This window comes from Rhinolophus sinicus, chromosome 5 (genome assembly GCF_057876585.1).
Source record: "Rhinolophus sinicus isolate RSI-liver-muscle chromosome 5, RSI-T2T, whole genome shotgun sequence".
NCBI lineage: Eukaryota > Metazoa > Chordata > Mammalia > Chiroptera > Rhinolophidae > Rhinolophus > Rhinolophus sinicus.
In genome coordinates this window covers 103,979,819-103,992,033 of record NC_142505.1, presented here as the reverse complement: position 1 = coordinate 103,992,033, position 12,215 = coordinate 103,979,819, and the positions used below count along the sequence as shown (strand labels likewise).

At 49.7% G+C, this 12,215-nt stretch overlaps 1 protein-coding gene across 1 annotated transcript in view; it reads right to left on the bottom strand.

Moving 5' to 3' along the window:
* Positions 1-12,215, bottom strand: part of DOCK2 (dedicator of cytokinesis 2) — a 362,510-nt gene that overhangs the window by 51,985 nt on the left and 298,310 nt on the right. The window contains exons 31-33 of the mRNA XM_019741000.3: positions 11,798-11,898; positions 11,650-11,708; positions 1,204-1,352 (exon numbers count right to left, since the gene is read on the bottom strand). Of these exons, the coding sequence (XP_019596559.3) occupies positions 1,204-1,352; positions 11,650-11,708; positions 11,798-11,898 (309 nt within the window). The remainder of the gene's footprint in view (positions 1-1,203; positions 1,353-11,649; positions 11,709-11,797; positions 11,899-12,215) is intronic.

Sequence of the window (12,215 nt, the reverse complement as noted above, 5' to 3'; positions counted from 1 at the left end):
AGGGTCTGTAGGAGTTTAGAAGGTGGTGGAGTCTGAGTGTGGCAGAGAAGTAGCGGGAGGAAGAAACGCGTGAAGGAGGACGCTCACTCGGGCCGTGCCTTCCAGGGGAGCCGCAGGGGCGGCTGGGGAATAGGTGAGGTGCGGAACGAATTGGAGAAAGTGGCTGAAACGTTTGCCTGCAGGTCAGAAGAAGGAGGGCCCTGAATGCAAGCTGAAAGGTTTGGCCTCTACGGGCTGAGGGTTAGAGAGCCAACGAGCAAGGGAGGGGTCAGATCCGCAAGGAGTTTTAAGAAAAGCTGTTTGGAATCTGCTGCCTCTTAAGTGCGGGTTTTAAGGGAAATTATCTGGTGGCCGGATATGGTAGGGAATGTGAGGCAGAACGCTGGGGGAGGGAGGGGGACGAGCCCAGTTAGGGGTGAAACCAGGTGAGAAGGTGGGTGGAGAGGACCGAAGGGTGACATCTGCGGGGACCGCTAAGCAGCCTGACAGGACTTACAGACCAACTTTCCTTTGCTGGGTGAGACCACTGAGCACTGGAAGGAACCTGCTGTGGAAATAGGTGCTTATTCCACTGTCAGAAGCTCCTAGAGCGACTGAGCCCAGAAAATGCTCCTCATCCTTCAAGTTGGACAGGATTTTCAGCGAAAATACTCAGCCAATGAGCCTGGCCTCACACAAGCGGCTCATTCCTTGCACGCTAGGGAAAGCCGCCTATTCCCACGCCAGAGCCACAGGTGTCCCCTGAGGCCAGGCCTCTGACTCCATTTGCTGTCACTTTTGACTCACAGCTGACTGTGACACACGGCAGGGGCCGGCTTTTTCTAGATAATACAGACCTTCCAAGTTATCTCAGAAGAGGAAGTGCCAGACAGGTGGTGTGAGATCAGGGCAGGTGGGAGGGGTGGCCTTTGGGCATACCTTAGGGGGCCCTCAGGTAGAGAAGTAGGAGTCTCACACTGGGGAGAAAGGACCAAGCTAATACACAGCAAGAAAGCGTATTTTAATTTTGGCCTCGGGCAGGAAAGCGTGATAGAACGCTGACCAAATCCAATCTGCCAGCTCATTCCTGGTGCATGAATAAATGTCCCCATCCTCCCGTCAAGCCTCTGAAAGGAGCCCAAGCAGATGGAACCAGGATATCATTATGGGGAAATGGGCTGGGGATTAGAGATGCTGGGATGAGTTTCCAGCCGCATTTGTTACCTTTTTGAAATCCCCACTCTTTTGATATTCACACAGCATCATGTCGAAGAAGATTGGGATGGTGGCTTTCCGGAGCTCAGTCTCGGGGATGAGCGTCATCTCTAATATAGGTCCCACCATGCCCGGGATGAAGCAGATTTTGTTCTGGCCTGAAAGAGAACAGGGGCACGGCCACGTAAACCAGTTTGCAGGATGCACGGGGCCTCCTCAGACCAAGCCCGGGGAAAGGGAAAAGGGAGGCAGAACAGTAGAAACAATGGTTAACACTTATATCGTTGTTTACCCAGAACCAGGCACCATTCTGAACGCTTTCCATATATTAACTCCTGCAAGAGACATGCGCATCCTCCCAAACAGCCCTGTTATTAAAGATAATAACACTGCGGTGTGTAAAGCACGTCTGTGTTTACGAGGCTTTTCACCTGCATGATCTCCTTTGCAAACCGGGCCCTGATGGAATGTGTTAGTGATGCTAAATCACAGGGATATTTGAAATTAGGCCTGTCTGCAATGCAAACCGTGTTCCTGAGATTTGGAAAACATACGTTTCCCAACTGCTTTATAAAACAAGAGAAGCAACATTTGCTGCTACGAATCTGCTCTAACAGAACGGTCAGCAGAATAGCAGGGGTGCAGACATCGCTTTGGGGTCAGATGAACTACAGCTCCTCATTTCTTTGGCCTCATTTCAAGGCATCCCTGTGCCCCCTCCCCGTGGTGTCGCCATTCTAGCCACATGGGCCTCGTTCCAGTGTCAGAAACTCATCTCGCTTCCTCCACTGGCAGGCCTGTGCTCACACTGATTCTTGGTTGATGCTATTTTTCTTTGCTGCACCCCACCACCCCCCATTACCACCTGGCTGCCCCTGGATGGGTGCCATTGGATGGATGTGCTGAGAAAAGCCCCGACCACATCCCCCCCCCCACCTCTAGCTCGGTCAGACACCCCACACTGCCTTGTGTTCTGTCTTCTCCCCCAACTTTGCAACGGTGTCTATATTTGTGGAATCGTTTGATAAACGTCTGCCTCTCCCACCGAGGACCTCATGAGAGCAGAGACCACGTCTGTTCTCACCATTGTATTTGTGGCACTGAGCACAGGACATATGAGATACTCAGTAAACGGCTGTTGAATGAAGAAATGGATTTGCCTAGCTCCTACACTCACTGGCTATGTGATTCGGATACGTGTCTTATAAAACTGCAATAACAAGGCCCACCTGTTGAGAAGACTATGTGAAAATATCCGTGTGTGTACTTAGCAGGGAGCCTGAAAGCATCAGTGCCCAGGGGCCTGAGTAGTGAGGCCAGTTGGTTAAGGGCACAGATTCTGGAGCCAGATTCCCTGAATCTATAAATTGGCTCCACCATCAACTAGCAATGTGATATTGGGCAAGTTGATCTCATCTCTTGGAACCTCAGTGCCCTCATCTATAGCACGGGAAGAATAATAGTAGTTACTTCACAGGGTTGTTATGGAGAAGAAATGAATTATTATTGATCAAGTGCCCAGGACAGGGCTTGGTACGTGGTGCATTTATACAGTGCTAATGATTATGGTTGTGATGTTTGGCCAAAATGAGTCACAAAGCGCAGCCTTGCTGAGCAGAAGTGATCAGACTGCTGAGAACGCACAGATCAGATGTGGCCGAGAAGGGGAAGAAAGAAGGGAACTTGGGCATTGCAGGTTTTCCTGGGGTGCGAGGACAAGCCCATCCGAGCGGCCCTATCACTGAAGCTGACGTCCGGGTGTCTCATCAGCAGCTGCCTCTTTCTCCTCCTGAGAATCAGAACCAAGAAGACTGTCCTGGTTTTCTCCACTGTCAGAGAGAACATTGCTGGGCTTCACCTGGGGCAGAGAGCTCCCGGGGGCACAGAAACCCAGGTAGCATGACATATAGCCTGGCACTGCTGCTTTTGATTAAAGCCGAGAAAAGGAGACAGAGGGGAGGCAGTAGAAAAGTGAATTTTCATTCAGCCTAAATGAAGCTTAATGTCCGAGTATTTCCCCAGAATTCAGATAAAAAAGGCATCGTCCTAGGAATATATTCAGTTAGTGAGAATGAAGTGGTGAAGTCAGGCAGAGCGTTGAGTGAAAGATAAAGAGACTTCTTCAGGATATCAACTTCATTCTATGATGCATTTACATTACAATCGAGCCTCGAGTCTTCGCTTTGGCCCACATCAAAAATGAACTTATTTTCTTGCAGGTTTATAGTAATTGCTAATCTAGGTTTCTGATTTCCTCCCTCAAGATCCTTTAAATCCACAGTGGGGTTTTAAAATTCAAAGTCGAGTGCAGTAATAAGTAGAAGGTAAATGGGAAATTGTCAGATAAGCCACCACGGAACAGAGAAATTGCTTATGCCACAAAGGCCATTAGAATACTGGAAGGCATGGAGTATGGTAAGGTTCCATTTAAGATGGTTTAAAATAAAGAGCAGACATGCCGTAGACCAGGGATTTCTTATATACTTTGGACCTGAATTCTTTGCAGTCAGTTGAAGAGATGTTTGGAAGAATTGGAGAAGAGGAAAGAGAGATGCCGGTCTCTAAATACAGTGTGATCTCAATGGCCCTTACAATGCTCTATGGAGAAATTTCATTCCTTTACATCAGAAATGGCATTTCAGCACATGGGATTTTGTGCTCAGGCAATCCGAATGCGTGCGTGTGTCTTTATATACGTAAATTCATATGCATGTGAACACACACACACACACACACACACACACACACACACTCTGAATATAGGTGTGGCTAATTCAATGCAAACCCATTTGGAAAAAAGATCCTCATTTGAGAGACACACCTGCTGCTGTATTTGAAAAAAGTCAAGGAAGGGAATTGGTGAGAGGGTCTTTTTCATAGAAGGAAAGCTGAGTCTCACTAGGAACAGATACCAATTAGAAAGGTTTTTAAAGTGCCAGGGAGCCAGCAAGATCCATGCAAATGCCGACTTCCAGGGCTGTGAGAAGGGCTGCGGTGGTAATGAAGGTCAGAGAAGAGCTTAGGTGGGCGGTGGAAAGGAGCCTGTGTGTTCTCTGGCCTCGGGTGTAATCTGGGCGACAGCCTCGTCAGTCGGACCTCTCAGGAGGAGACTGTGAGAACGAAGGGGAAGGGTCTGAGAGCACTAAGATGGCCTGACAAAACAGGAAGGAAGCAAGAGGTTAGAAGGAGGGGAGGGCAGGAGAAAGGCAGCAGACAGTCGTGAACCGGGCTGAGAACGAAGCTGGGCAGGTGGCGCACCGTACGAACCAGGGGCAGGAGGGCCCTCTAGCTGGGAGTGTACGGCTCTCTAAAGACTGGCACAGCCTGTGAAATGGACAGGGATGAGGGCAAGGGATGGCCCTCTGCGAGCCTCCAGGGGGCTCTGCAGCAAAGCTGGGCTGATCAGAAAAGATCACTCACTCGGTTCAGAAAGGGAAGAAAGAAGGCAGCCCTCTGCTCCCGCCTGGCACTGATCTCGGACAGGCAGGCAGTTCTCTCCTCGTCACCTGAACATGCCTGGCCCCGGCTTCCTCCAGGCCCCGCAGGAGCTCCGAGTCCCACAAGCTGGGTCAGGTCCCGCCACTGGCGCTGCATGGCCTGCGGCTCTGCGCCTGTCATGTACCGTCCCTGAGCCTGTGTTATCTCATCTGTAACATGCAGATAATAATAATCCCTGCCTGGCAGAGTTGTCGAGAAGCTTAAAAGACGTAACATAGACAAAGGGCTCTGCATAGTGTCTGGCTCAGTGAGCGCTGAGGTTGGTCGCGATGATGGTGAGTACTATAAGCTCAGCCTGTGCTGGGTTCTGGGAAGAAGCGACATGAAAAGACATGGTCCAACTGAATGGAGTCCCCCGTAGCTTTTGATGAATGTTTTGGGCCAGTCAGTTTATCTGTTCACCTCTACAATAAAGAGCTGGAGTGGAGAGGGAATCAGGATGGCTGACATTCACAACCCTCCAAACCCTTTTCTAGCCCATCTAAATACGTGATAATCTGTCCTGAAAGGAATTTGAAAAGCCCCATCTCATCGTGTTGATCCACAGCTTACGAATCCTCCCATGGCTCCTGTTGCTTTCGGGATGGAGTTCTGCAGGCCTGTTTGGTCCCACGCGCCCTCTCCACGCCCTGTGGTGTCCGTCTCCCCTCTGCCCTCCCTCCATTGGCCTGCGGCCCCGTCCGCCCACACTCCTGCTCCCTCCTCTGCCCATCATGCTCCTCCCTCCCTCTCCCTGACCCCAGTCCCACTCTGATCCTATCCCACACATGCCCCCACAAGTAACCCCTCCTCATCCTCTAAGGTCGTCCTACCCAACAGGAAAGCAACTGGCCACACATATCTTTTGAGCACATGAAACATGACTAGTCCAAGTTGAGATGTGCTGTGACTGTAAAAACCTGCAAGATTTCAAAGAATGAATTCTGGAAAACAAACAAAGGACTATATCTCAATAATGGTTTGTACTGAGTACCTGTTAAAATGATACCACTTTGGAATATGGGGTTAAATAAAACATATTGTTAATTTCACTTTTTTTTTTTTAACTTTTTACAAAATGTGGACACTAGAGCATTTAAATTCTGGCAGGTGGCTCACAGGAGTGGGCTCTGGAGCTCTGGGCTCCCCTCTTCCCCCCTGAGGCCATCTGCAGCCCGCTCACTAGGCAGGAGTCCTTCACAGACTCTCTGGGTGCCCCCAGCGTCTGCCCTGTAGCTACTTCCCCTTTGCAACCATAAGTAAGTAGCTCTGCAGTGCGTATGCTACAGTTCAATGCAAAGATCACCAGTCTGTGAGGTCAGGAGCTAGGTCTCGAACCTGTTTTCAGTCGTAGCCCCAGCCACTGGCAGAAAGCCTGGCATTGAGAGGGTGCTTGTATTAGTTTCCTGTTGCTGCTGCTATCAACGACCGCAAACTTCACGGCCTAACACAACACAGATTTATTATCTTAGACTTCTGCAGGTCGGAAGTCTGAAATGGGTATCATTGGGCTAAAAATCAAGGAGTAAGCAGAGCTCCTTCTGGAGGGTCTAAGGAAGAAACTGTTTCCTTCCCTTTCCCAGCTTCTAGAAGCTACCCACATGCTTTGGCTCATGGCCCCTTCCTCCATTTTCAAATCTCTCTGACTCCTCTGCCTCCTTTTTTTACTTATAAAGATCCTGTAATTGCATGGGTTCCATCTAGACATTCTGGGATATTCTAGCCATCTTCAACAGCCTTAACTTACTCATGCCTGGGAAGTCCACTTTGCCATGCAAGGTAATACAGACACAGGTTCTGGGATGAGGGCATGGACAGCTTTGGGGACCCATGATTCTGCTTACCACAGTGCTCAACGTTTGTCAAGTGAATGAATGAATAAATGGATGGATGGAGGGATGGATGGATGGATAGATGGATGGATGGATGGATGGATGGATGGATGGATGGACGGACAGATGGACAGATGGATGGATGGATGGACGGATGCCTCTCTAATCCCATTTCCTATTATTTCTTCCCAGCAGTTTCTCCCCAACCCGTAGCAGCCATGCTTGCTTAGGCTGGTTGCTCTCCTGAAAAGCTTGCCCTTTCCTCAGTCTTTCTTTCAGTCCTGACATGGGCCACCCATGGGTCTAATTCAAGAGCCATTTACCCTGACGGAGCCATCCTTATTGTCCTCACTTATCTCCCGTTTGCTTTAATTCCTGAGATTCCACCATGGATTGCACATGAAAGAATATACTCTCGGTTTGCTTTAAAACTATTAGGTTGTTCTGCTCTTAGAATTAATGGTGGTTCTTCCCAGCAGGGCAGGGACAATGCCTCTCCCCACTCCCCTGGAGCTGAGCGCCGAGCTGGGCATTCCGTAGATGCTTAAAAAGTAACGGCCCAGTTGCTGTCACAGCTCTGCCAGGAGTGACTTTCCTATAAGTGAGACCATGATGCCAGCCGCTGGAATGGGTCTTTCTTTCCCACGAAGGCTGTTAACGCAGCAGCCTGATGTTAACCCAAGTGAATGTGGAGTGGTTAAGTGCAAAGTCACTTTGACAAAATGTGCATTGCTTCCCTCCAGGCAGAAACAAATGTTGTGATGCTGCACTATCAGGAAAAGCACATTACACGTGGCAACATCCCAGGACCCAAAACCACACGTGGCATTAACCCTTTGGTGGCAGGGTCCTGGTAACAACGTGTGGTCCTTCTCCCCATCGAGACCTCCCTGCACCTACCCATGCGTACACACGTACACACACACACACACACACACACACACACATGCACACACGCATGTACCCAGGCTTTTCCCTGAAGAATGTTAAATAATCTTCAAGCCTGAGATGATCTTCGCAATTAGCTCTCTTATAATCACAGGGCTGCTCCAGTCTTTCCTGATGGGAAGGAAATGATCCTACTCATGGTGATGACACCCTGATTGCTTTGGGCATTAAAACAAAATGTAAAACCTGAGCATGCATTATGATTTACTCATTATCAGAAGTCACGGGAAGGCATAGCAAGTCTGCTGCTTCACAACCTTGGAAAACAATTTGCCTATTCTGGAAAAAAAAACAGTAGTCAGAACATTGAACTTGGGGTCAGGGGGCAGGTTCTTTCTCCTCAGCTGAGTGACGGATGTGTTGCTGACCTTGGGAATGTCCTTGTGTCTCTCTGGGCCTCAGGGACCCCACCTATCCAATGGCAGGATGGCAGAGGATGGTGGGTCAGGGCAGAGCCGCTCCTGCGTCTTTACCACGTGAGTTTGTCTTCATGGCTTTTAGGTGGTTCTGCTGTTTTCCAGGAAGACAGAGGGGGCAGGACCATGGGCAAGAAACATGTGCTCATTGAGTCTGTCCCCCTCCCTTTGGTTTTAATTGGGGGAAAATGTTTTCCTGAAGCCCCAACGAGCTTGCTTCTGCCGATTCTCCTCAGACAGAACTGGGTCACCTGGCTATCACCCTCTACAAGACACTGTTAACTTAGCAAATTGTGATCATGAAAAAGACTCGGGGCTCCGTGGACCAGGCAGAAGGGAAGAATGGCTACTGTGTGGGCACTTGGCTGTGGCTGCCACAGACAGTTTCGGAGTTTCACTCTGTCGTGGATCGTCCACTTGAATTGCACTTTAAGACCTACTGTTACCCAGTGTGTGTCCTCCCTCCATTGGTCCCTAGAGCACACGCTGCTCAGTCCTGGTTTGGATTAGCAGGTTCATGCCATTAGCGTTGAGGAGGAAGCCTGGTAATGCCAGCCGCTGGCACAAGGCAGGGCGGGGTGGGGATGGGAGCCTCCATGCTTTGGCTGGCCTGCTTGCTAGTCTCGTATCCCGCGGGAGACAGGCAAGGAGAAACAGCTGTGTAACAATGACTAACAGGAACACCCTTCAGACTGATGATATACTTTCCTGCTCCTCAGAGTCCAGGCACGAGGTGAAGGGGGTGGCCATGTTTGCAAACGTATCCTTACTCTGGTTTCCTGCAATGGACATCCGTGGTTTTGTTTGACCTCTCCAGAGCTCCACCAACATTTTATGTGGGGGGGAACTCCGCCTCCCTTAATGGATGTGGGCTTGGTGCAAGCGGCAGTGGATAGGTCATCCAAGGAAGGCCAACAGAACGGCGTTCCCTGCAGACTGGACCTTTAGCAGAGTGATGCAGGAAGGGGACATCCCGAAGGCAAAGTCACACCACCAGCCCTGGATCCTAGAGTGGCTCCGGCCCTGCCCTTCGTCGCCTGGCTCTCCTTGCTCTTCCCATGTTCTTCTCTGATTAAGGCAGCCAGTCAGGGTCTTATTCATGCAACCCCCAAACCCTGACAACTGTATCTTTTAATTGTGCTAATTCCTCCAACTGGTATTTGCAAACAGCAAGGAGTCTGCGATACTTCAGGATAAACACTCAGGCCAGGGTGTTAGTCCTGAATCTCCCTGCAGTTCTCTATATGACCTTGTACACACCTCCTCGCCTCTCTGAGCCTCAGTTTCCTCATTGGTAAAATGGTAGGTTGGGTCAGAACTGAAGCTTCAAACTACTATCTGAAGTGCTTCAGGATTTCTCCCCAGAAAATCCTCGGGGGTCCATGTGGGGAGTTTAGGGGTGGCCTATTATAATGGGCTCTAGGCCCTGTATCCCACTTCAATTAGATGAGATTAGTTCAGCTTTCATCCGATTTATGGATTGAGCATGAGATTTTTTTGTTGGTCCTCAGCTAAACATAGACTTTTGAAAATGCTGGACAATATGATCGATAAATGTCCCTTCCATCTCTGATAGTCTGTGATTCTAAGCAGGTGGAACACTTGGTAACATCTTCATTCACCTGCGTCATTGGGAGTGCAGCAATGCCTGCCAAACTTAATCTATATTTAAATAAAATGTGTTGTGTGCAAAACCACGGCAATGGAGGACATTCAGAAAAGAGCAGGTTGTGTGGAAGAACTGGGGACAAACAAAGCACAGATCCTGCAAATCCCTGTTCTGTAATTCTGGCAATGCCTGAGGTGTAGATCTGGGAGCAGAAGCCCAGCAGGGTTCCATCTAGTCTTTACTATTGTGAGGCAAAGAATGCAAACTCACATGCAAACAAAATCTGGGCTCCGCGGTGCACTGGGCACATTCAATGTTTCTAAAACTTTCAATAAGTGGTCAATATTCACCAATTGGAAAACACATTTTAAAATTCTGTGTCCTGGCTTCTTTTGAAAAACGAGAAGGTGCTACAACCTCGGGCCTCAGAGTGACTGCCGCTCTTAGCTGGGCACATGCACTTGCTTCACTTTCTCCCAGGCGTAGCTGCTGCTTTCCATACTCCTGACCCCTGGGACATTGGGTAATATCTAGACACTCTTGCTTTTCACAACTAGCGAGGATGCTGTTGGGATCTAGTGAGGAGAGGTCAAGGGTGCTATTAAATATCCCACAATGCACAGGGCAGCCCCTACAACAGAGACTTATCCAACCCCAAACGCTGACAGTACCCTGCTTTATGGATTCCTGTGGGTTTAACATGCCCCGGCCCCTACACAACTTGACGCTACCTGCGGGGGCCCTGCCCTTCAGGCCCCAGTGATACAGGCCTGGCATTGATGATTAAGGAGCCAGAACAGGAAATTAGGTTCCATCCTGATAGGGCAAGGATGAAAACGATAACAATTCTGATGTGGGGGTGGCCTGTATGGCTTCACTCTCTCAGGTTTTGCTCTCCTGACCCTGAGAGAAGGTGCTATTTCCCCAGCTACCCAGCCTCACTCAGTCCTCTTGCTTTGGGCCTCCTAGCTTCGCAGGGCAAGGCCTGAGGCAGTCTGTTCTGGGCCTGCTTCCCAGCCTCTGATCTTGGGAGCTAACCACCGCCCTCCTGTTCTCAGGATGTGCTCGCAGCCCAAGGACAGTGCTGTCCGCTAGACAGAACCCAGACCGATAGTCTACGTCCTGTGCGTTCCCTGAAAAGATGGGCCTTGCTGGAAAGGGCAAGAAACTGCTGTCCAGGAAACAGATGGGGACTGAAAGACACTAAGCGGTCTGGGGAAGCTAGAAGCAAGGTCAGGGAGGTCATTTTACTTGAATCCAAGAGATGGGCAGTTCCTGAAAGTGGCTCAACTGAAGAGGGTCAACACCCAAGCCAGGAGAGTCAAGGAGGGCTCCAAAAACCAGAGGTGAAACTAGCTCGTCACCCATTACTCTTCATTAATCCATCCATCCTTTCAGCACATATCATGGAGCAGGATTCAGGCCTCTAGCAAAGCATGTAGCCCTTATCCTCCTGGAAGCAAAAGGAAGCTCTGGGAATTGCAGCTGTTTCATCTCAAGCAAGTTCCTTCCCACACTGAGTTTCTAGATCAATAAAAGGAGGGGGGAGATTTTCCATCTTGCAGCAGGTAATGTGAACATTAAAAAAGATCTCCTTAGCACAGGCCTGACTCAGATGCTCAATAAATGTCTCCCTGATTCCATCTCCCTTCCTTCCTCCCACACGCACCACTCAGCTCACACATGATTCCTGTAGCTCACCAGGCCAGGGACAGCTCCGGGGGTCACCCTCCAGCTCAAATCATGTCACAAAACACCCTTGTCTTCCAGTGAACCAATTCTTCCCCATGAAGGTGGAGGGTCTTTTATAGATAACAACATCACGTAAGAGCAGGATGCAGACGGCCCACCAATCAGCAGGAAGCACACGTGTGACGTGTAAGGACGCGAGTTCCCACAGCAGCCCCGCCCTTCCTCCTTCTTGTAAATTCTAATTTGACATCATGACCCCTCAGAGGCATCAAGCAGAAGCAGATCTGGGGGGGGCGGGGTGGGAGAGGGGATGGGCGACCTCTCTCATCAGACACTTATTACGGACCCGGGGTGCATACAGTGATAAACTGTTAATTTCAAGCTCCCACTGCTGAAACCCCTGTGGCCTTCTAACAGATGGTCTTCAAGAAGGCGCTGGGCGAGTACAGATGTGTCTGTCTGGATGTGTGTGCCTACTCACCAAGCTTGTACCACATATCCCGGATGGAGAAGCCAATTAGCCGTCTCATGTCCCCGTACCTAGGAGGAACAAAAAACACCTGCTTCAGGCACCACCTCAGAGAGGCCCATGAAACTCCCCCTTCAGGAGACCCAAACATGCAACCTACTTATTCAGGATCTTGTTGTATTTGGCGTGTGAGAACTGCTCCAGCTGCAGGGAATCCTGAGTGATAAAAGCCACCGCCAGATGAAAATAGTTATTCCACAGCTGTAAAGGAAGGAGTAGAGAACGGTCATGAAGTGGGTCTGAAGTGGGAAGGCATATTAACTGCTGGGTAACGTGAATAATTTATGAAGATGGCAGAAGAGAGAGGCAGAACCAGTGTGATTCTGTGCACTGCAATTTTCTAACTGGCACTGACTCTGAAATCGGCATCCCGGCCAAAGCGAGGGCAATGGATGCATTTCGCTAGGCGCTGACCACGTCCCCTGTCTGACAACAGGATTTGGGCAAGAAGGAGGATGTTAGGGCTGCTTTTCTTTGGTTGTTTTTCAACTTGTTTTTTGAAAGACAAATTTTTCACC